The 25477-nt window shown below is 38.4% G+C and overlaps 2 protein-coding genes across 2 annotated transcripts; both read right to left on the bottom strand.

The window, feature by feature from the left end:
• Window positions 1-5181: 5181 nt before the first annotated feature.
• On the bottom strand, window positions 5182-8708 carry LOC131769975 (microfibril-associated glycoprotein 4-like). The gene is made up of 4 exons (XM_059085703.2): window positions 8452-8708; window positions 6428-6542; window positions 5701-6112; window positions 5182-5404 (listed from the first exon to the last, which is right to left on the bottom strand). Exons 1-4 carry the CDS (start codon window positions 8683-8685, stop codon window positions 5182-5184), a joined length of 984 nt encoding a protein of 327 aa, XP_058941686.2. The 5' UTR covers window positions 8686-8708.
• A 5109-nt stretch (window positions 8709-13817) lies between these two features.
• LOC131769974 (microfibril-associated glycoprotein 4-like) lies at window positions 13818-24827 on the bottom strand. The gene is made up of 4 exons (XM_066161503.1): window positions 24495-24827; window positions 22914-23028; window positions 22226-22637; window positions 13818-14411 (listed from the first exon to the last, which is right to left on the bottom strand). The coding sequence occupies exons 1-4, from the start codon at window positions 24825-24827 to the stop codon at window positions 14189-14191; spliced, it is 1083 nt and encodes a 360-aa protein (XP_066017600.1). The 3' UTR covers window positions 13818-14188.
• Between the last annotated feature and the right edge of the window lie 650 nt (window positions 24828-25477).

Below are 25477 nucleotides of genomic sequence, written 5' to 3'. Positions count from 1 at the left end.
TTTCGCGCGAGAAAGCTCACCAAGTACATTTCCGTGTACGCAAATGTTCGTTATCTGAATATGAGCTGTACTCAGAGCCTGTCGTTGTTAGTGTTTTCTTAGCGATCATATATTGTTTGTATAATAGTTTGATGCCCGTAAATTTGAAAAAAAGAATGTGCTTGTACTCTTCATACTCTTCATAAAAAAAAAAATTGCCCAGTATCCATCTACCCTCATAAAAATCTTAAGTTTAGACTTTCAACTGAATTGATAGCATCAACATGTACCCCATAAAATGAGATTCTACCCAAAAAGTGGAAAAATTGGAGTGAAGAGAAATTGCCTTTGATTGCCTTCCCGTAAAAATCACTCTGTATTTCTGGAGAAGACAGCGCTGCACCGTATCTCCCACAGTTCAGGGAGTTGGCGCTTTGGTGTGAAACAGGTATGAAAGATCGTGTAATACAGGGAAGCTTGCGGCTATTATATGGGCATATAAATGCACTATTCAGTCATAACCGACATACACACTGAAGTTGAATTCATCTTTAAACGAAAATTAAAGGAAAAAATCGAGTTGTATTGAAAGACCTTCAAATTTCTCGAAAGTAGATATTTCCTTGGTCAAGTTCTCAACATATAACAATCACTCGAACCTGGGTTCAATGCCTTAGTGACGAACCAAAACGTACCGGAGGAACAGTGTAACAGCACGTGTCAAATGAACTACCCTTTCAAGTCACAGTTTTCTTTTGCTTCTCAAGCCTCATTTTTTTTGTTGTAACTTTTTCCATATTCTAAACAGGTATGACCCTCACCGAAGTCCGTCATTTTTTGGAGGTTTGTTTGTTGAAGAGAGACTAAGTTCTAAGTACAAACCAACATCGTTTCCAAGGTCCTCTCTCTTCTTACCACCTACAAAACACTTCCCCATGGGTGTATCATCGTACGGTTAGGAAATGTCTGCGGTCTTGAAGCCAGTAATTCGATTGAACGCTCTGACAAAGGGCTACCACTCGAAACGTCAGCTTTTAAACTCTTTACCCTGGCCAATTTACGTTATCAACTTTGTTAATACTACATTACCCTGTTATTCTCTTCCACGCGGCATTACAGTTACTTTAGAAACTTACGCCCTTTATTCAGAATATTTAGCTTGACAGTTAGCTTGACACATCTAATCTAGTATCCAGACCTTCCACGGCCATTTCAGGTAGGATCGGGGTATGAGATTATGACATAGCCTCTCTGGCAGGGTTGAGAGGGGGGAGGGGTAACCGTTTTCAGTAGCCTAAGTTAATGTGACCTGAATACAAGAGATCTTCGCCCTGATATCAAATAACTCAGCCCAGGCTTAATGCATGGTACCACTGCCGACAATTTCGCAAATATACTTGACATTCCCGCGGCAAACATCTGATGCAGAACACACCATTTATGTCGGTAATTGCCCGATCTTTTAAAGTCAGGATACGTGTCTGCTCGCATTTATTGCGCACAATAATTATGAGGTGCTGTGCGTTCAGGCCTGAACAACCACAATAAAGAGTAAGCAGTAGACAAGTGCTTTACATAACTACTTTATTATACAGAACTGCATAATGAGAAGTAATTTTTATGATATGATATAATGGTACAGCCACGTGACTGAGGTTAAGGTGCTCTAGACTGTTATAACAAGTTAATTTAATAACTAAGGAAATAAACCTGGAATAGGAGTAAACGGCTACCGTTAACACCAGAAGCTAGAGAGAGGGTCTGAATGGGGGTACTTCGATAACACTAAACACTTTTTTTTTTGACTGTATAACATTAAACAATTAATTTTCAGCCATTTTAACACAGCGTTCAGGCCTGAACAACCACAATAAAGAGTAAGCAGTAGACAAGTGCTTTACATAACTACTTTATCATACAGAACTGCATAATAAGAAGTAATTTTTATGATATAATATAATGGTACAGCCATGTGACTGTGGTTAAGGTGCTCTAAACTGTTATAACAAGTTAATTTAATAACTAAGGAAATAAACCTGGAATAGGAGTAAACGGCTACCGTTTAGACCAGAAGGTAGAGAGAGGGTCTGAATGGGGGTACTTCGATAACACTAAACACTTTTTTTTTTGACTGTATAACATTAAACAATTAATTTTCAGCCATTTTAACACTAACATTAAAAAATTCGTTGTAACATTATTTTTTTTGCCATAAACAAACAAACCACACCCTAAAGGGGGAAATATCTATGTTGGGCCTATTTTTATTGTATCAAAGAGGTTCTTTAGGCCATTTTCCAACAATTCGGGATTATTTTAAGACTTCCGAAGAGTGAGGAAGATTTCCGAAGGCTGCCGAAGATGTCCGAACACTGCCGAAGATGTCTAAAGACTGCCGAAGATGTCCACTGAGACTGCCAAAGATGTCCACACAGTCATGACTGACGATATTTGAAGACTACCGCAGATTTGGCTTGTGTAACTCATAACAATTCTATCCTTAGAGCGCTTTTACAGCGAGGATTCACCAACCATGACCACTTAGAGAGAATATATTAGTAACAAATCAGATTACGATATTCAAATCAAACAGCCAATGGGATAGAACATCGAAATAAACAGTAAAATTAAGCAAATTTACGGATTGCCATCCGTTGTATGAATACCTCAGTATGATTGATTGGCTTTGTGAGATGGTCTCAGTTGGTGTATCTGCACTGTAAACAAAAAGCATTATCAGCTAGAGAAGGTTTCATCAAATCTACGTCCCGTAACTCCACACTGGATTTAGGCACTGGATAATAAGACTTCTCAAGTGTGAAGTACTTCGCACCCCACTTCGTTGTTCTCTTTAAATATTCCTTTGAAATTGTTCCAAAGTCTTGAGCATGCTGAAGAGCGGTGAACGTCTCGTTTTCGAAGTGGGAGACTGCATGAAGGATCTCCACCTGAGTTGTTAGCAGCGTGCGCAATTCAATGTCACCAAAGTAGTCCTCGTTTACATTCTTAACATTATTTGGTAGCTGTTCCATACCTCTTTCGAGAAGCACCAATGACTCTTGTGTTTTGCTGGAAACAGTTCCTTCAGGGCCATTTATTGTTGCCGTTTCTTTCATTTTATAGTGCTGCCTTACTTCAGCGACTGTATTTTTAATATAAGTATTTACAGATGAAACACTGCACACAGCATATTGAAGAGATAATTGGACCGCGCCGATTGTATGTGCACCAATTCCAAAACTATCATAGAGACATTCGAGGTCGCGAAGAAAGGACACTTTGCCAGTAGGCCCCGAAGCTAGTTGATTGTTTCAGCAGCTATATCAGAAACAAAAAAAATTTTCTACAAGGAACAGATTGCATGAACTTGTGTAAATGAGCAGCTTTCTTCAGTTCCATCAACAGTTCCTTCATGGCCAGTACCTAACAAGGTCTCGACTGTTGCACTTAAGGGATTAAAGGTCTTAATCTTTTGATCTTTGTTGTCGGTGAAAAAAATGTTGCCCTCATAACCATACAGCCTCTTGATTTCCTTACAAGAATCTGAAGAATTCCGCAAGAGTCGCTCAATATTGACAGAATCGAGGTTACAACCATATAACCCTCCAGCTGCGCCAGTTGCAGCCAAGTATGCTGATTGCCGCAGAAAATAAAGAGATTCAACACTTGTCACGTCATTAGAGTAGTTTATCTGTCTCAGCCTACTACCGATGATAGCCACTCCATTGTACTCTAACTCCAGCTGCATTATGCTTCTCTGCTCATCATCTGCACACAAGAGGATATCCTTACTTGCCGCACAGATGGAAGTTGATTTACTTAAAGGTGGGTTAATCTGAACAATTTGTTTATTCTCGACTAGTGCAGCTAAAGATCTCAGATGTGTCGTCAACCGCTTCTGTAGAACTGGACCTGTACCCTCAAGTGAAAATCTGAAACGACTGAGCTGCGAAAGCAAATCAGCTCGCGATTTTAGGCGTCCGGGTTTGAAAAGTACTTCGCCTTTCAATTCAATGAAATGGATTGCTGATGAGCCTCTCTCTGCAACGAAGACTAGGCCATTGGTAAAGCATAGGTCCCGCGCATCCTTGAATACTTCCCTCCGAACATTTACATCGACTGGTCGGTGTAAACGCAGTTCTACGAGACTATCGAGAGTCGAAATCGTAGTCTAACGCCAGTACTTTGCCTTGGGGCCCAATTTCAAGCCTGAGTGTCTTTTACAAACACTACTTTGGTTGGATTTTCAGAAGCGATACTTTTCAGGAACTATTGTGTGGATTACCAAACGTATCCCCTTAAGCACATCTAGTACTGAGGGTCTAGTAAGGCGCATTATCGGTTCTATGGACAAGAGCATTTCAGCTTTGGCTCACTGTTTGCGAGTGATTTTCTTGATTTTCTTGCAGAATTTAAAAGAGCAGATAAAATTTGAAAATGCTTAAAAAAAAAACTTTGGGGTCTCCTTTCAAACACTAACAGTATTTTTTTCAAGAACAGTAAACGTTAAAAAAATGGCCAATTTAACAGTAAACACTAAAAAATATGGGCAAATAACACTAAACACTAAACCCCATTCAGACCCTCTAGAGCTGAAGTCATGGTTTTCTTCAATACAATTGCAATTGACGGCATACGCATTAAAACCCTTACATTAGGCTTCCTTTCCCAACAAATGTTACTTTGCACCAGGATCAATAAAGACAAATTAATCATTTATATGTAGACAGATGAATACTCAAAAAGTAACAAAGAAAAAAAAAACGGGAATTGAACAGAAGTATATGTTGAAAATAATGAAATCATGATAATTTCGCACACATATTCTATGAGAAGAAAGCTGCGTTATTCTAAGTTCAATAAATGTTTCAAAAGTCTTTCAAATATTCAATACCCTTTCCCATGTTACTTTTGCTGAGTTTGCTCTTTTATCTTGACCATGCAATATCTAACCAATATGTCAACTACGGTATTATCTTTGTTCCTATTACCAGCAGCTTAAAAATAATGGTCATTAGAATAATGACTTATCTCCTTTAGCATTGCCTGAGGTGGCCCAGTTTCGCCAATGCTTTTAGTTTTACCCCGAACTGGTTAAAGCGGTGCCGCTAATGCTCCGAAGAATCACATTACAATTCACACCTCTAGCTAGTCTCTTCGTTAAAAATCAAAAGAAAAAAGAAAAGAAACGACAACACTGATCTACTTTACTTTCATTTCTGTACGTTTCAGTGAGTAGTAATATCCTTTAAAAGGAAGCCAGTTGACACCAATAGCATATGAGAGGTGACTTCCGTTGAGATACAACCCGTTTAGATTGGAATGATGACAGTCACTGTACCACCAGGCGCCTTTGAACAGTTGAGCACAGTTGACGTCTGGTTGTATGTCGTTGTCACTATCTCTCGTGGAGAACTGCATATCACTACAAAAAGTTAACACCATAAAATACGATTTGTAGATCTTATGATTAAATTGGGTGAATATTGTGATAGAATTTGAGCTTTTGGTACACTAGTTCAACATCTCATAAGCCAAAATCGAAAGTGGCAGATACGAAAAAAAGGAAAGATAAATAGAAAATGAATGAACTGAGAATATGTTGAGGATTCCATCTCTTTACTGGCACAAGTCTCGAAACGAATAGATATAAAAGTATTTGCCTGCAAATTATCGCACATTTTACTTTCAATAACCTCATTTCTAAACTGTTTATAATACCTTTGTTTATCCATACCGTCTCCAGCTGTCCCATTGTATCCACCAATAAGAATACGGTATTTATCTGTCTGGTCCGCCACCTGAAATGTCGCGTACTCAGCGTATCTGATGTTACCTTCGAAGTCCTCCAGGTCAACTCTCAACGAAACGTTACTAGCGGCTGTCAAACGACGAAGATTGTCATTTCCAAGCCAAAACTCGCCGTGTAAATCTCCGAAGCCATTTTTGTAGGACGACCAATCTCGATAGAAATCAACAGAGCCGTTCAAACGTCTCTGAAAAACAGTCCAACCTCCACCGTTCGTGGTCATGTCACACAATACTTGCATGGCATTTCCGCCATCTGGATTAATAGTGTACACGCCGCTAGATGTGACACCATCTTGATAAAGTAGAGCACAACTTTTGGGTTCTCCTGGTTGACGAAAAATTTGATTTGAATCGTACGCTTGGACTGTAGTAAAAGTAATTTATTTTTACTTAGTCATGGGGGTAGTGTTTCTCTTGATAATGAATGATTATTACGTTTGGAAAATACCAACAACAACAACAATTACAACAACAAAGGAAATTTATTGAGAGAAGGGGTTGATCAACAAATATAGAAATTGTGTACACCTAGTGCTCGAGGTGTGAAGTTTCTAAGTTCGAGCGGTGAAAGTACTATTGTGCCGGTTTTCTTTGCTTTTTTTCTTTGCATTATTATTGTCATTATTATTTCACTTACTACAGGGCTTTCCCGTGTAACCATCCTTGCAAATGCATCGTGCACTGTTGGTTTGAATGTCTACGATGCAGATTTTGTTCTTGCCACAATCTGACTTATCTCGTTCGCATACGCTCTGATTGTAAACAACAACGATGATGATAATAATATTAGTGAGAGTAATAAAATTTATAATGATGATGATAATATATCAATGATGCCGACGATTAAATTGATGATGATGATGTCATTATTATTATTATGAATAATTATTTATTGAAGTAGAGGTGGATAGTGCTGGATATTTAGTGAGCCTTTGAGTGGCCTACGAGGTAAATATCCACCGCTTTCAACGACACAGAGGAGAGTAACTGTTTTAGTTTATACCATACAGATAACAAAAGAATTAGCCAATCTACTACAATACGCTTGGAAACTGAAATCTTTTTACCACAATTAGTAGCAATGTCGCAATTTGATTGGCCAATTTGTCGATGTCGGCTGCTCGCGTCTTTGTGTTACACAATGGCTTTATCAGCTCTCTGACCAATGTAATGACCGATATCTTTGTCGATAAGAGTATAGACCACGCTAGGCTACTCTCGACTTGTTAAATAGCAGCGCCATTGTCAATCTACTAGGTCGTTTTATGTTATGATGAACTGAGATAATCTCTAGCTTTCAATCGGAGAAAAAAAACTTCTTAACTAAACTTTGTGGCTAGTAATGAAAGAGAGTTCTCTATGATTCCCTAATGTTTTGAAGTAGAGGTGGATAGTGGTGGATATTTGACGAGCCGTTGAATGGCCTACGAGGTAAATATCCACCGCTTTCAACGACATAGAGGGGAGTAACTGTTTTAGTTTATACCACACATATAACAAAAGAATTAGCCAGTCTACTACAATACGCTTGGAAACTGAAATGTTTTTACCACAATTAGCAGCAATGTCGCAATTTGATTGGCCAATTTGTCGATGTCGCCTGCTCGCGTCTCTGTGAGTAAGAGTATAGACCACGCTAAGCTACTCTAGACTTGTTAAATAGCAGCGCCATTGCGCCATTGTCAAAATACTAGGTCGTTTCATGTTATGGCGAACTGAGATAATCTCTAGCTTTCAATCGGAGAAAAAAAACTTCTTAACTAAACTTTGTGGCTAGTAATGAGAGAGATTTCTCTATGATTCTCAATTTCGCTTTTTTTTATATTTGTCTTTTAAGGAGGCTCCATAGGGTTTTTTGATCGCGCGAGATCTGGGTGTGAACATAGCGGGAGCCTTTAAAGTGACAAAATAACGTGGCGGCTCAATACGCCTGAAAAAAGAGGTCAACCGAAAACAAAACACAGTGGGAAAGATTACCAAAACGCGACAGACTCCAAAGTTTACGCATGCTGAGATGTAGATCCTAGCGAAGTTCTATTCCATTACGTAATGTTTTGTGACAAAGAAAATAGGGATCTTTTGAGCAAGATTTATTGCGTTTCCTCAAATGGAATTTACTAAGATTTGCTGGACCATTAAACATATTTGTGCCCTTCCTAGTGCCTTTTGATAAAAAAAATTCATAGGACCAAATTTGAGATAGAAAAAGATGACACAAAATTGAAAATAGCGAGGAAAGTGCCTTTGTAACCCCTTTTTTTCCGACTTTTAAATGATCGGCAGGACAAATTTCACAAATTATGAACATTTTGAAAGATTTCATCGAAATTGAAGAATTATAACTGGCGAGCGCCTCCCTTCGTGGAGCCTTAGCTTTATCACGAAAATCATTTTGATAAAATTTGCTACAGCAAACGATTGTCCGAACCTTGCTCATCGCCTTTTGATGGCTTTTAGTGACCTTGAAAGGCAAAATCATAAATCTTTTCTACAAAACAATACAATGGCGTGGGCGCCACCATTGAGAAAAATACACTATAGAGCCTCCTTAGATGCAATTCTGCAATTTTATCAACTTATTTATTTTTACCATTAATTTTCATTTTCTGGAACTATCTATCTAGATGATAGTCAAAATCTTTTGAAATACAATGCAAATACCTTTATCCCTCTGTAACTGAAGTCTTTGTTGTCAATGAAGTTGGCCCTAGCTGGCCTCTCAAATCGATCCGAGTCACTGATCTGGCACTTCCATCTCCCAGGTTTGTTCTTTTTGCCTCCAAAGTTGTAAGACTTACATCGCTCCTCGTTGACACACTCCAATCTACAAGAGCTTTCTGATTCCACCTCTATCTCCTTTATCACGCTCCCGTTGAGTTGTCTCCCGTCCATCATCTCGCCAAAATTAGCGGCTTGAAATCTGGGAAACCTGTTTGAAATGCGACTTGTTGCATAAGCAGTGACACTGATCAAGAATAATATTAGTACGTGCATGTTTAAGCTGATAGGTAGGTCAAGAGGTTTCCTTAGCCAAAATTGGGATGCTAAGGTATTAGTTAGACTCGTTACGTAATTTGTTTTAACCCTTGGCACCTGGCAATTTTGCCTATTGTTAGTTCTTAGCTTTGTAATTATAAAAGTTATTTGCTGAATTCCCAGCCAGCACCTTTAGCACTACGTGGTCAACATTTGGCGTAATTTCAAACAAATATGTTATGAAATCACATCTACCTTGAAGAGAAAAACAATTGAGATAGAAATAGTTTTATTTAGTCTTTGAAACCTGCTTGGACCTTTCAGATAGGCTAGAATGGTAGTTCTCTATTTAATATTTAAAAGATCCGTCTGAAGAGGTCTCTTTAATTTGAAAAGAAATAGAATAGAAGTAATATCTTACCAAGAGTTCATTTGTTCCTTTGTTTCGTCAGCTTTTTTACTCCTTACGGTGGCCAACTTAGTTGTTAACATTAAATTACCTGCAGTTCCTTTTTTTACTTGTTTTCAACAGCTTTGAAGTTGCTCTCATTAAACCTTTTGTTATGCGCTTGCGATAAACGAACTGAGAGGCTTTCATTGTGATTGTGTGATCTGAACACAAAATGATATGTAAGGTAATAAGGGGGTAATATTCTTGAGAAACTGTGGAGGCCACCGTAAAGAGTTTCAAAGCTCAAGTCTCGTGCGTTAGGCCTTCGTCACGAAACACTGCTTGTGACACCCTCACGAAGACTGCGTGTGAACAAGTCCTGCACAGAAATTCCAGAGATCACTATAAACTACAAAAGCTTTTGCTTCTTGCGTTGAGCTCTTGTAAAGAGTTTATATTTATTTATAACATAGCGCGCGTGCTTGCCCTCTGTAAGTGCTACTGAGCCGCTATGAACAAAATCTTTATTTACGTACGCCCGTGCGTAAATCAAATGACGTGAGCATTTTTTTACCTGGCTTCAGAGTTTCCGTCCTGTTAAGCTGCAGTGAAGTTTCCTTCTCTTTGAAATATGGAAGAAACCAACGAAGAACTGCCCAATTTTCCTATCGGCATTGACCTTTTGGGTCCTGATCCAACAAACAACAAAAATAAAGCCGAAAAAAATTCGCAAGTTGCAAGTTTCGCAAATTTGCCGGAAGACCAGCTGGGTGACACTTGAGTTCATTTAGCTCTGATTTTCTCCATTTTCCGCGTAAATTTTAAGCTTCTCATTCACAGTTATCGGTTAACTGGATCAAATGTACTCGCTCAAACAAAAGTATAAAATGTGGCGTGTTTTTGACCAGCCAATAGGGACGTTTGGTTCCTTTTTTTTTGTGCTTTGTAAGAATTTTGCACTCTATCACAATAAAAGGCTTCTTCGCGCAGATCCTTGTCGTGCTCTCCAAACTTCCTGCGTGCATCTATAACTCAATGTACGCACGCTAAGCATGACAAAATTCTTAAATTTACGCGTTTTCATATGTGAACTTTTCGCCACCCTCACGATGTTATACATTTACGATTCTTTTGGCTCAAAGAGAGAAAGTATTTTTAGAGTAGGAAAATAGAGTATGTAGTAATAAGTAGCGCACAAATAAGTCTTGCTAAAACAAAGCTAAAACAGAAATTAATTCATAAGAAATGTTTGAAAGGATGTGCCTCGACAGGTGGTCATACAATCCAACAGCGTGTTTACAAATGTTTGTTTTAATGTGACCTGATTACAAGAGATCCTCGCCCTGATATCAAATAACTCAGCCCAGGCTTAATGCATGGTACCACTGCCGACAATTTCGCGAATATACTTGACATTCCCGCGGTAAACATCTGATGCAGAACACACCATTTTTGTCGGTAATTGCCCGATCTTTTAAAGTCAGGATACGTGTCTGCTCGCAGCTATTGCGCACAATAATTATGAGGTGCTGTGCGTTCAGGCCTGAACAACCACAATAAAGAGTAAGCAGTAGACAAGTGCTTTACATAACTACTTTATTATACAGAACTGCATAATAAGAAGTAATTTTTATGATATGATATAATGGTACAGCCACGTGACTGTGGTTAAAGTGCTCTAGACTGTTATAACAAGTTAATTTAATAACTAAGGAAATAAACCTGGAATAGGAGTAAAGGCTACCGTTAAGACCAGAAGCGAGAGAGAGGGTCTGAATGGGGGTACTTCGATAACACTAAACACTTTTTTTTTTGATTGTATAACATTAAACAATTAATTTTCAGCCATTTTAACACTAACATTAAAAAATTCGTTGTAACATTATTTTTTTTGCCATAAACAAACAAACCACACCCTAAAAGGGGAAATATCTATGTTGGGCCTATTTTTATTGTATCAAAGAGGTTTTTTAGGCCATTTTCCAACAATTCGGGATTATTTTAAGACCTCCGAAGAGTGAGGAAGATATCCGAAAGCTGCCGAAGATTTCCGAAAGCTGTCGAAGATGTCTGAAGGCTGCCGAAGATGTCCGAACACTGCCGAAGATGTCCACTGAGACTGCCAAAGATGTCCACAGAGTCATGACCGACGATATTTGAAGACTACCGCAGATTTGGCTTGTGTAACTCATAACAATTCTATCCTTAGAGCGCTTTTACAGCGAGGATTCACCAACCGTGACCACTTAGAGAGAATATATTAGTAACAAATCAGATTACGATATTCAAATCAAACAGCCAATGGGATAGAACATCGAAATAAACAGTAAAATTAAGCAGATTTACGGACTGCCATCCGTTGTATGAATACCTCAGTATGATTGGTTGGCTTTGTGAGATGGTCTCAGTTGGTGTATCTGCACCGTAAACAAAAAGAGATAAATACGAAAATTACAAGGAAAATCAGAGTTAACATATATGAGTGTTTAAATTTGACTAGCAATGAATGCAAGAACAGAATATTCTTTTACCAATAAGATCGGCTACAGTGCTCACAATATATAATGGTCAACAAAAATGACAGACATGTCACTCCATCCTGGCCAAAAAACTTTTGATTATATTCCATACCTGAATAGTCCCGATTGTCCCAACTGTTTCTAAAGATTAAGGCGGAAATGAGCGCCGGTGGTGCGACCAAATCTGCTGAACGTTATGTCTGTATCATTATCCGCACCCCACTTCGTTGTTCTCTTTAAATATTCCTTTGAAATTGTTCCAAAGTCTTGAGCATGCTGAAGAGCGGTGAACGTCTCGTTTTCGAAGTGGGAGACTGCATGAAGGATCTCCACCTGAGTTGTTAGCAGCGTGCGCAATTCAATGTCACCAAAGTAGTCCTCGTTTACATTCTTAACATTATTTGGTAGCTGTTCCATACCTCTTTCGAGAAGCACCAATGACTCTTGTGTTTTGCTGGAAACAGTTCCTTCAGGGCCATTTATTGTTGCCGTTTCTTTCATTTTATAGTGCTGCCTTACTTCAGCGACTTTGTTTTTAATATAAGTATTTACAGATGAAACACTGCACACAGCATCTTGAAGAGATAATTGGACCGCGTCGATTGTATGTGCACCAATTCCAAAACTATCATAGAGACATTCGAGGTCGCGAAGAAAGGACACTTTGCCAGTATTGCATGAACTTGTGTAAATGAGCAGCTTTCTTCAGTTCCATCAACGGTTCCTTCATGGCCAGTACCTAACAAGGTCTCGACTGTTGCACTTAAGGGATTAAAGGTCTTAACCTTTTGATCTTTGTTGTCGGTGAAAAAAATGTTGCCCTCATAACCATACAGCCTCTTGATTTCCTTACAAGAATCTGAAGAATTCCGCAAGAGTCGCTCAATATTGACAGAATCGAGGTTACAACCATATAACCCTCCAGCTGCGCCAGTTGCAGCCAAGTATGCTGATTGCCGCAGAAAATAAAGAGATTCAACACTTGTCACGTCATTAGAGTAGTTTATCTGTCTCAGCCTACTACCGATGATAGCCACTCCATTGTACTCTAACTCCAGCTGCATTATGCTTCTCTGCTCATCATCTGCACACAAGAGGATATCCTTACTTGCCGCACAGATGGAAGTTGATTTACTTAAAGGTGGGTTAATCTGAACAATTTGTTTATTCTCGACTAGTGCAGCTAAAGATCTCAGATGTGTCGTCAACCGCTTCTGTAGAACTGGACCTGTACCCTCAAGTGAAAATCTGAAACGACTAAGCTGCGAAAGCAAATCAGCTCGCGATTTTAGGCGTCCTGGTTTGAAAAGTACTTCGCCTTTCAATTCAATGAAAAGGATTGCTGATGAGCCTCTCTCTGTAACGAAGACTAGGCCATTGGTAAAGCATAGGTCCCGCGCATCCTTGAATACTTCCCTCCGAACATTTACATCGACTGGTCGGTGTAAACGCAGTTCTACGAGACTATCGAGAGTCGAAATCGTAGTCTGACGCCAGTACTTTGCCTTGGGGCCCAATTTCAAGCCTGGGTGTCTTTTGCAAACACTACTTTGGTTGGATTTTCAGAAGCGATACTTTTTAGGAACTATTGTGTGGATTACCAAACGTATCCCCTTAAGTACATCTAGTACTGAGGGTCTAGTAAGGCGCATTATCGGTTCTATGGACAAGAGCATTTCAGCTTTGGCTCACTGTTTGCGAGTGATTTTCTTGATTTTCTTGCAGAATTTAAAAGAGCAGAAAAAATTTGAAAATGCTTAAAAAAAAACTTTGGGGTCTCCTTTCAAACACTAAACAGTATTTTTTTCAAGACCAGTAAACGTTAAAAAAATGGCCAATTTAACAGTAAACACTAAAAAATATGGGCAAATAACACTAAACACTAAACCCCATTCAGACCCTCTAGAGCTGAAGTCATGGTTTTCTTCAATACAATTGACGGCATACGCATTAAAACCCTTACATTAGGCTTCCTTTCTCAACAAATGTTACTTTGCGCCAGGATCAATAAAGACAACTTAATCATTTATATGTAGACAGATGAATACTCAAAAAGTAACAAAGAAAAAAAAAACGGGAATTGAACAGAAGTATATGTTGAAAATAATGAAATCATGATAATTTCGCACACATATTCTATGAGAAGAAAGATGCGTTATTCTAAGTTCAATAAATGTTTTAAAAGTCTTTCAAATATTCAATACCCTTTCCCATGTTACTTTTGCTGAGTTTGCTCCTTTATCTTGACCATGCAATATCTAACCAATATGTCAACTACGGTATTCTCTTTGTTCCTATTACCAGCAGCTTAAAAATAATGGTCATTAGAATAATGACTTATCTCCTTTAGCATTGCCTGAGGTGGCCCAGTTTCGCCAATGCTTTTAGTTTTACCCCGAACTGGTTGAAGCGGTGCCGCTAATGCTCCGAAGAATCACATTACAATTCACACCTCTAGCTAGTCTCTTCGTTAAAAATCAAAAGAAAAAAGGAAAGAAACGACAACACTGATCTACTTTACTTTCATTTCTGTACGTTTCAGTGAGTAGTAATATCCTTTAAAAGGAAGCCAGTTGACACCAATAGCATATGAGAGGTGACTTCCGTTGAGATACAACCCGTTTAGATTGGAATGATGACAGTCACTGTACCACCAGGCGCCTTTGAACAGCTGAGCACAGTTGACGTCTGGTTGTATATCGTTGTCACTATCTCTCGTGGAGAACTGCATATCACTACAAAAAGTTAACACCATAAAATACGATTTGTAGATCTTATGATTAAATTGGGTGAATATTGTGATAGAATTTGAGCTTTTGCTACACTAGTTCAACATCTCATAAGCCAAAATCGAAAATGGCAGATACGAAAAAAAGGAAAGATAAATAGAAAATGAATGAACTGAGAATATGTTGAGGATTCCATCTCTTTACTGGCACGTCTCGAAACGAATAGATATAAAAGTATTTGCCTGCAAATTATCGCACATTTTACTTTCAATAACCTCATTTCTAAACTGTTTATAATACCTTTGTTTATCCATACCGTCTCCAGCTGTCCCATTGTATCCACCAATAAGAATACGGTATTTATCTGTCTGGTCCGCCACCTGAAATGTCGCGTACTCAGCAAATTTCACACATTATGAACATTTTGAAAGATTTCATCGAAATTGAAGAATTATAACTGGCGAGCGCCTCCCTTCGTGAAGCCTTACCTTTATCACGAAAATCATTTTAATAAAACTTGCTACAGCAAACGATTGTCCGAACCTTGCTCATCACCTTTTGATGGCTTTTAGTGACCTTGAAAGGCAAAATCATAAATCCTTTCTACAAAACAATACAATGGCGTGCGCGCCAACATTGAGAAAAATACACTATAGAGCCTCCTGAGATGCAGTTCTGCAATTTTATCAATTTATTTTCTTTTACCATTAATTGTCATTTGCTGGAACTTGTTCGTATATCTAGATGATAGTCAAAATCTTTTGAAATACAATGCAAATACCTTTATCCCTCTGTAACTGAAGTCTTTGTTGTCAATGAAGTTGGCCCTAGCTGGCCTCTCAAATCGATCCGAGTCACTGATCTGGCACTTCCATATCTCAGATTTGTTCTTTTTGCCTCCAAAGTTGTAAGACTTACATCGCTCTTCGTTGACACACTCCAATCTACAAGAGCTTTCTGATTCCACCTCTATCTCCTTTATCACGCTCCCGTTGAGTTGTTTTCCGTCCATTATCTCGCCAAAATTAGCGGCTTGAAATTTGGGAAACGTGTTTGAAATGCGACTTGTTGCATAAGCAGTGACACCGATCAAGAATAATATTAGTACGTGCATGTTTAAGCAGATAGTTAGATCAAAATTGGGATATCAAGGATATTAGTTAGATTCATTATTGCGAAATTAGTTTTTGACTCTGATCCAGCCAAAGACTCGTAATCTCGATGCGCTTGGCACCTGCCAATTTTGCCTATTGTTAATTTTTACCTTTATTATTGTAAAAATTATTTGCTGAATTCCCAGTCAGCACCTTTAGCACTATGTGGTTAACATTTGGCGTAATATCAAACAAACATGTTATAAAATAACATCTACTTTGAAGAGAAAACAATTGGGATAGAAATTTTTTAGTCTTTGTAGCCTACTTGGTTTTACCGTTTAAATAGGCTAGAATGGAAGTTCTCTATTTAATATTTAAAGGATCCGTCTGAAGAGGTCACTTTAATTTGAAAAGAAATAAGGTAGAAGTGATATTTTGCCAACAGCTCCTTTATTAAAAGAAGGTATTTTCTAAAGAAACTGTGGTGCTGCGTCGGTGGGAGAGTTTAGCAGGTAATTAAGTGTTAACAACTCAGTTGAAAACCTAAATTGGCTATCATAAGGAGTAAAAAAGCTTGGAGCATTAGCCCTTAGTGAGAACGATTAGCGAAGAGTGCTGACTAATCGCTCTAATGAAGGGCTAACGCTCGAAACGTCAGCTTTTTTACTCCTTACGATGGCCAAGTTACGTTTTCAACTTAGTTGTTAACACTTAATTACCTGCTAAACTCTCCCACCGACGCAGCACCACAGCACCTTCCTGCAGTTCCTTTGTTACTCATTTTTAATTGCTTTGAAGTTGCTCTCATTAAACCTTTTCTTTATGTGCTTGCGATAAAATAACTGAGAGGCTTTCATTGTGATTGTGTGATCTGAACACGAAATGATAAGTAGGGTAAAGTACAAATGAACGAAGGGGGTAATATTCTAGAGAAACTGTGGTGGCCACCGTAAAGAGTTTCAAAGCTGATGTCTCGTGTGTTATCCCTTCGTCACGAAACACTGTTTGTGAACAAGTCCTGCATAGAAATCCAAGAGATCACTGTAAAAGCTTCTGCTTCTTGCGTTGTGCTCTTGTAAAGAAGTTAAATTTATATTTTACGCGTTTTTACATATGAAGTTTTTCGCCACTCACACGATGTTATACATTTACGATTCTTTTGGCTCAAAGAGAGAAAGTATTTTTAGAGCAGGAAAATAGAGTATGTAGTAATTAGTAGTGCATATATAAGTCTTGCTAAAACAAAGCTAAAACAGACATTAATTCATAACAAATGTTTAAAAGGATGTGCCTCAACAGGTGGTCATACAATCCAAGAGCGTGTTTACAAAAGCTCAGCGACGATGATAGCTACATACGCTTTGAAGCCTCGTGGTTGGTTTACCATCTAGAGGTGTGTTTGGGGGAGGGAGCTTATGAACAAAGTGAGGTTCTCACATTTAGAGACACTTTCTGCCTCCAATTGCCTCGTTTTTCTTGTGAAACCAACACGGCAACCATTATCCTACTAGGTAATATAAACAGTGTGCGATTTCTTTCTTGAAACTACTAAATGTCCGGCAGCCAGGCATAGTCTCAAATAGACTAAATGTCCGGCAGTGAAAAGTTTTCACGCAATTTCCGCCGAAAGGTTCTTTCAAACTTCTTAAGAATGTCAAATGTTTATTAAGGAATGTGAGGCGATTCCAAACATTTGTTTAGTTTTTTAGGGGACAAATTCTCCGAGCCTGTGCATACTATAAAATCGCTCGGTTGTCGACAACTTGGAAATTCTAAGCTGCTGATCGGACTGCCGGGCACGGTCTTAAATGGACTAAATGCCCGGCAGTCAGAAATATCCACCAAAATGCCACAAACTTTTTAAAAGAATCAGATGTTTGTTAAGAAATGTAAAGCGATTCCAAATTTTTTTTTTTTATTGGATAAGTTCTCGGGCAGTTTGATCAGATATGTGGTATGCACAAGCTCGGAGAATTTTTCCACTAAAAAAACAAATTAATATTTGGACGCGGGGTGAAAACTTTTGACTGCTAGGCATTTAGTCTATTTAAGACCGTGCCCGGCTCCTGAACATTTAGTCACAGCCTACATTTACATTTTACGCGTTTTTACATGTGAAGCTTTCGCCACTCTCATGATGTTAATTAATAATCCATTTTTATATTTACATTTTACGCGTTTTTACATGTGAAGTTTTTCGCCACTCTCACTATGTTATACATTTACGATTCTTTTAGCTCAAAGCGAAAGTAATTTTAGAGTAGAAAAATAGAGTATGTAGTAATTAGAAGTGCATAAATAAGTCTTACTAAAACAAAGCTAAAACAGAAATTAGTTCATAACAAATGTTTGAAAGGATGTGCCTCGACAGGTGGTCAGACAATCCAACAGCGTGTTTACAAAAACTTAACAACAATGACAGCTGAATACGTATCGAAGTCTTGTGGTTGGTTTACCATCTAGGGGTGTGTCTGGGGGCGGGCGCTAAGGAACAAAGAGAGGTTCTCACATTTAGGGACACTTTCTGCTTCCACTCGCCCTATTTTTCTTGTGTAACCAACACGGCAACCATTATCCTATTAGATAATACAAACACTGTGCGATATCTTTCTTTACACTATTTATTTTGTGACTTTTATGAGGGTCTGGATGGGAAGGGGGGGAGGGGGTACAAATGTCAGTCGTCACTTAAATGTCGGCCATTTATCAGTTCTCAGTTAGATTTCAGGCCATCTGTCAGTTGTCAGTTAAATGACTGTTAATAATTAACTTGGCGAGTTAAATATTACTTTCCGGCCCTATTTTTTGGCTAAAAATGCACATGTAGTTTAAACTCGAAATTAAGTCGAAAATTGATACAATAGGAACTCCATTTTAGGAGTTCTGGAATGAAATAATTCCAAGATCTTGCAAGTGACTTTCAGTCTTTGTTGGAAGGGTGATACAACTCTTCTACATGCAAACTTCTGTTTGCCCGTGCAAAACATTGAAACATTCCTTTTCAACCACTTAGCCGGTCAAAATGTTAGAAAGAAGATCGTCAGAAAGACAACAAACATGTGAAGAGTCCTTTGGCACAATTTATTGGTTTTGTGTTTTGTTTTACAATGCGTCGATTGCGATTGGCTCCGATAAATGATCGGAAAGGAATATTCTTTTGTCTCCTTTTCAATTAGGTTATTAGAGATATCTGCTGCAAGCATACCTTCGAAATGCAAGCGAAAATGGGCGCGAATTGGCCGCCGGGATCTAGAAACCGTAATTGGGGTAATATCTGGTTGGTTCCTCCCGAGCTGTCCTTTGTCTCAACGGACGATACCTCTCCACAAATTCTTTCATAGCACTTTCAGTCTCGAGGTTGATCTCCTCTGAAGGTAGCAGTCGCAGAAAGTTGACATTTGCAAACTCCGTGCTTGTGTGGGAGACACAACAGTAGGATTTTTCATGAGTAAAATACTTGGTTGCCCAATTGTTACTCTCTTCAACGACTCCTTAGTAATTATTGCAAAGTCTTGGGAATACTGCATGCGGTGAAGTTCTCATGCTTAAATTTGGGAAACTGCGTGTAGATTCTACACAACTGTTGTGAGTAATGCGCATAACTCAATTTCCTTGACATAATCGTTGTTAATTGAAGCTATGCTGTTGTGCACGCGGCGCATTCCTTCTTGGAGACGTTTAAGTGAGCTTTGAGTTTTATTAGACACAGTTTCTTTAGGGGCCATCGGTTGTTGTGGTTTCCTTTATACTGTGCCGTTGTTTCACCTCAGAAACGGTCTTTGTGATGTTGTCGTTTACATACCATGCTTTGTCGACGGCATCTTGAAGAGACGTGTGCTTTTTGCTTATAAATCGGTATCTATAGGCGTTGTATACAACAGAGTAAGCTTTTAACTGATATATTTATATCAATACCAAATACCAAACCATTCCAAAATATACTGTTTAATTCGCTTCCTGGTCCAGCCAGTATGGTCTGCGGAAGCTCCAGATTCCTCTGGTCGTCGTAGTTAGGGCAAAATTGACGCTCTTCCCTCCTGATTTCGGAGCCATGTGATTAAGTTTCACATCAAAATCTCAGAGGCCATATTTACTGGACAACTCCTTTAAACCAAGGAACGAAATAGGGTACTTTTTCAGCGCCAGTACGGTGTTTACATTATTAAAAGGAATGCGGCTTCTGTGACGCTCAAATGCCGTTTCCGAATCAATTCGATAAAAGCTTACAAGCTTTGACGGCCATCGCGTAATTTGACAATCGAGTTGGGTATCAAAGACCATATAACCATATGTGACATATGACCTTGATGTGGATGGTCCATGTGGTAATTATTGACGAAATATGACACTCTGGTCTACTCTTACTGATATGTAATAAAAAAACTTACTTTTATGGGACAAAATAAATCAACTGTCCTTATTTTACATCCAATTTTAGGATATTTAGGGCGATCCGGTTTTTTGTCACCTGTCACTGAAAGCCCACCACACAGTTGTCAGTTAATATCTTGGCCATTTGTCAGTTGTCAGTTAACCTCATCCAGACCCTCTTTTATCGTGTTTCATCCGAGGAGATATTGGACACGACTCACTGACTGCGGTTTTCTCTCAGGTCAACACACAGAAAGGTTCGATCGACCAGGGTCTGACGAATCGCTCTGACGAAAGGCTAAGGCTGGAAACGTCAGCTTTTAAACTATTTACGGTGGCCAATTTACGTTATCAACTCAGTTGATAATGCTTCATTACCCTTTTCTACTTTTCCATAGACGCAGAAAAACAGTTTCTTTAGAAACTTACCCTCTTTATTCAAAACATTTAGCTTGACAGTTAGCTTGACAGTTAGCTTGACAGTTAGCTTGACAGTTAGCTTGACACATCTAATCTACTATCCTGACCTTCCACGACTATTTCAGGTAGGATCTAGGCAGGAGACATAACCTCTCTCTAGCAGGGTGAGAGGGGGGAGGGGTAACCGTTTTTAGTTACTTAAGTTAATGTGACCTGTTATCAAATAACTCAGCCTGGGCTTGATGCATGGTACCACTCCTGACAATTTCGCAAATGTACTTGACATTCCCGCGGCAAACTTCTGATGCAGAACACACCATTTATTTGAATAATTTCTCGATTTTTTAAAGTCAGGATACGTGTCTGCTCGTAGTTATTACGCACAGTAATTATGAGGTGCTGGCGTTCGGACTTGGACGACCACAATAAAGAGCAAGCAGTAGACAAGTGCTTTACATAACTGCTTTATTATACAGAACTGCATAATATGAACTAATCTTTATGATATGATATAATGCTACAGCCACGTGACTGTGGTTAAGGTGCTCTAGACTGTTATAAAAATGATTATTCAATAACTAAAGAAATAAACCTGGAATAGTAGTAAACGGCTACATTAACACCAGAAGCTAGAGATGAAGTTATGGTTTTCTTAAACACAATTGACGGCATACGCATTAAAACCCTTTACATTAGGCTTCCTTTCCCAACAAATATTACTTTGCGCCAGGATCAACAAAGACAACTTAATCATTTATATGTAGACAGATGAATACTCAAAAGGTGGCAAATAAAAAAAAAACGGGAATTGAACAGAAGTATAAGATGTAAATAATGAAATCATGATAATTTCACACACATATCCTATGAGAAGAAAGCTGCATTATTCTAAGTTTAATAAATGTTTTAAACGTTTTCCAAATATTTAATACCCTTTTCCATGTTAATTTTGTTGAGTTTGCTCCTTTATCTTGACCATGCAATATGTAACCGATATGTCAACTCCTGTGATTATATTCATTCCTATTACAAGCAGCTAAAAAAATAATGACCATTAGAACAATGAATTATCTCCTTTAGTATCGCATGAGGTGGCCCACTCTCGCCAATTGTTTTAGTTCTGCACTGAACTGGTTCTAGCGGTGCCGCTAATGTTCCGAATCCCATTACAATTTATACCTCCACAGGATGAATTGAAAATGGCCCTAAAATTACGTAAACCGCTGCACAGGGCTCAAAGCCCGATCAATAAGCCAATGTGTAGCTTCGTTATATACGTAAATAAAAAATGCGACGGGAGACTGGGAAGAAAAGGATCGATAACTGGAGTGTGTTATGGCCGTGGTCTGGACCTAGCTAGTCTCTTCGTGAAAAATCAAAAGAAAAAAGAAAAGAAACAACAACACTGATCTACTTTACTTTCATTTCTGTACGTTTCAGTGAGTAGTGATATCCTTTAAAAGGAAACCAGTTGACACCTACACCAAATGAGAAGTGACTTCCAATGAGATACAACCCGTTTAGATTGGAATCAAGACAGTAACTGTACCACCAGGCGCCTTGGTACTTCTGAGCACAGCTGCCGTCTGGTTTTTCGTCGTTGTCATTATCTCTCGTGGAGAACTGCATATCACTACAAAAAGTTAATACCACAAAATATGCTTTGTAGATCTTATGATTAAATTGAATGAATATTAGATAGAATTTGAGCTTTTGGTACACTAGTTTAACATCTCATAAGCCAAAATCGGAAATGGCAGATACAAAAAGGAAAAATTAAAAATAAAATGAATGAATTGAGAATATTTTTAGGATTCCATCTCTTCGCACAAGTCTCGAAACGAATAGATATAAAAATATTTCCCTGCAAATTATCAGACATTTTACTTTCAACAACCCCATTCCTCATTTCTAAACTACTGTTTATAATACCTGTGTTCATTCATACCGTCTCCAGCTGTCCCACTGTATCCACCAATTACAATTCTGTATTTATCTGCTTGGTCCGCCACCTTAAATGTCGCGTACTCAGCGTATCTGATGTTACCTTCGAAGTCCTCCAGGTCAACTCTCAAAGAAACGTTAGCAGCGGCTGTCAAACGATGAAGATTGTCATTTCCAAGCCAAAACTCGCCGTGTAAATCTCCGAAGCCATTTTTGTAGGACGACCAATCTCGATAGAAATCAACAGAGCCGTTCAAACGTCTCTGAAAAACAGTCCAACTTCCACCGTTCGTGGTCATGTCACACAACACTTGCATGGCATTTCCGCCATCTGGATTAATAGTGTACACATCGCTAGATGTGACACCATCTTGATAAAGTAGAGCACAACTTTTGGGTTCTATTGGTTGACGAAAAATTTGATTTGAATCGTACGCTTGGACTATAGTAAAAGTAATTTATTTTTACTTAGTCATGGGGGTAGTGTTTCTCTTGATAATGAAAGATTATTACGTTTGGAAAATACCAACAACAACAACAATTACAACAACAAAGGAAATTTATTAACAAATATAGAAGTTGTGTACACCTAGTGCTCGAGGTGTGAAAGCACTATTGTGCAGTTTTTCTTTGCTTTTTTTTTTGCATTATTGTTGTCATCATTATTTTCACTTACTACAGGGCTTTCCCGTGTAACCATCCTTGCAAATGCATCTTGCACTGTTGGTTTGAATGTCTACGATGCAGATTTCGTTCTTGCCACAATCTGACTTATCTCGTTCGCATACGCTCTGATTGTAAACAACAACAATAATGATAATAATATTAGTGAGAGTAATAAAATTTATAATGATGATGATAATATATCAATGATGCCGACGATTATATTGATGATGATGATGACGTCATTATCGTAATCAACAATTGTTTATCGAAGTAGAGGTGGATAGTGGTGGATATTTGGCGAGCCTTTGAATGGCCTACGAGGCAAATATCCACTGCTTTCAACGACACAGAGGGGAGTAACTGTTTTAGTTTATACCAAACAGATAACAAAAGAATTAGCCAATCTACTATAATACGCTTGGAGACTGAAATGTTTTTACCACAATTAGCAGCGATGTCGCAATTTGATTGGCCAATTTGTCGATGTCGGCTGCTCGCGTCTCAGTGAGTAAGAGTATAGACCACACTAAGCTACTCTAGACTTGTTAAATAGCAGCGCCATTGCGTGATTGTCAATCTACTAGGTCGTTTCATGTTATGACGAACTGAGATAATCTCTAGCTTTCAATCGAAGAAAAAAAACTTCTTAACTAAACTTTGTGGCTAGTAATGAGAGAGAGTTCTCTATGATTCTCTAATGTTTGTAAAAATGCTTGAGCGAACGTGTCTGCTTCAATTTCGCATTTTTTTATATTTGTCTTTTGAGGAGGCTCCATAGGGTTTTTTGATCGCGCGAGATCTGGGTGTGAACATAGCGGGAGCCTTTAAAGTGACAAAATAACGTGGCGGCTCAATACGCCTGAAAAAGAGGTCAACCAAAAACAAAACACAGCAGGAAAGATTGCCAAAAGGCGACAGACTCGAAAGTTTACGCATGCTCAGATGTAGATCCTAGCGAACTTCTATTCCATTACGTAATGTTTTGTGACAAAGAAAATAGGGATCTTTTGAGCAAGATTTATTGCGTTTCCTCAGATGGAATTTCCTAAGATTTGCTGGACTATTAATATTTGTGCCCTTCCAAGTGCCTGTTGATAAAAAAGATTCATAGGACCAAATTTGAGGTAGAAAAAGATTACACAAAATTGCAAATAGCGAGGAAACTGCCTTTGTAACACCTTTTTTTCCGACTTTTAAATGATCGGCAGGACAAATTTCACAAATTATGAACATTTTGAAAGATTTCATCGAAATTGAAGAATTATAACTGGCGAGCGCCTCCCTTCGTGAAGCCTTACCTTTATCACGAAAATCATTTTAATAAAACTTGCTACAGCAAACGATTGTCCGAACCTTGCTCATCACCTTTTGATGGCTTTTAGTGACCTTGAAAGGCAAAATCATAAATCCTTTCTACAAAACAATACAATGGCGTGCACGCCAACATTGAGAAAAATACACTATAGAGCCTCCTGAGATGCAGTTCTGCAATTTTATCAATTTATTTTCTTTTACCATTAATTGTCATTTGCTGGAACTTGTTCGTATATCTAGATGATAGTCAAAATCTTTTGAAATACAATGCAAATACCTTTATCCCTCTGTAACTGAAGTCTTTGTTGTCAATGAAGTTGGCCCTAGCTGGCCTCTCAAATCGATCCGAGTCACTGATCTGGCACTTCCATATCTCAGATTTGTTCTTTTTGCCTCCAAAGTTGTAAGACTTACATCGCTCTTCGTTGACACACTCCAATCTACAAGAGCTTTCTGATTCCACCTCTATCTCCTTTATCACGCTCCCGTTGAGTTGTTTTCCGTCCATTATCTCGCCAAAATTAGCGGCTTGAAATCTGGGAAACGTGTTTGAAATGCGACTTGTTGCATAAGCAGTGACACCGATCAAGAATAATATTAGTACGTGCATGTTTAAGCAGATAGTTAGATCAAAATTGGGATATCAAGGATATTAGTTAGATTCATTATTGCGAAATTAGTTTTTGACTCTGATCCAGCCAAAGACTCGTAATCTCGATGCGCTTGGCACCTGGCAATTTTGCCTATTGTTAATTCTTACCTTTATTATTGTAAAAATTATTTGCTGAATTCCCAGTCAGCACCTCTAGCACTATGTGGTTAACATTTGGCGTAATATCAAACAAACATGTTATGAAATAACATCTACTTTGAAGAGAAAACAATTGGGATAGAAATTGTTTAGTCTTTGTAGCCTACTTGGTTTTACCGTTTAAATAGGCTAGAATGGAAGTTCTCTATTTAATATTTAAAAGATCCGTCTGAAGAGGTCTCTTTAATTTGAAAAGAAATAAGGTAGAAGTGATATTTTGCCAACAGCTCCTTTATTAAAAGAAGGTATTTTCTAAAGAAACTGTGGTGCTGCGTCGGTGGGAGAGTTTAGCAGGTAATTAAGTGTTAACAACTCAGTTGAAAACCTAAATTGGCTATCATAAGGAGTAAAAAAGCTTGGAGCATTAGCCCTTAGTGAGAGCGATTAGCGAAGAGTGCTGACTAATCGCTCTAATGAAGGGCTAACGCTCGAAACGTCAGCTCTTTTAC

The sequence above is a fragment of the Pocillopora verrucosa genome, chromosome 14, assembly GCF_036669915.1.
Source record: "Pocillopora verrucosa isolate sample1 chromosome 14, ASM3666991v2, whole genome shotgun sequence".
Classification (NCBI taxonomy): Eukaryota; Metazoa; Cnidaria; class Anthozoa; order Scleractinia; family Pocilloporidae; genus Pocillopora; species Pocillopora verrucosa.
This window is presented reverse-complemented; position numbering and strand designations above follow the sequence as displayed.

Excerpts from the sequence above, each read along its gene's own strand:
- LOC131769975 (XM_059085703.2), bottom strand. The coding sequence starts at position 8,685 with ATGATGGACGGGAGACAACTCAACGGGAGCGTGATAAAGGAGATAGAG. Across the intron at positions 6,113-6,427 it reads TTACACGGGAAAGCCCTGTA|AACCCAAAAGTTGTGCTCTA; the intron begins GTAAGTGAAATA and ends GTCAACCAGGAG. Across the intron at positions 5,405-5,700 it reads GACGGTATGGATAAACAAAG|TGATATGCAGTTCTCCACGA; the intron begins GTATTATAAACA and ends AACTTTTTGTAG.
- LOC131769974 (XM_066161503.1), bottom strand. The coding sequence starts at position 24,827 with ATGCACGTACTAATATTATTCTTGATCGGTGTCACTGCTTATGCAACA. Across the intron at positions 23,029-24,494 it reads TCAGTTACAGAGGGATAAAG|AGCGTATGCGAACGAGATAA; the intron begins GTATTTGCATTG and ends GTTTACAATCAG. Across the intron at positions 22,638-22,913 it reads TTACACGGGAAAGCCCTGTA|AACCCAAAAGTTGTGCTCTA; the intron begins GTAAGTGAAAAT and ends GTCAACCAATAG.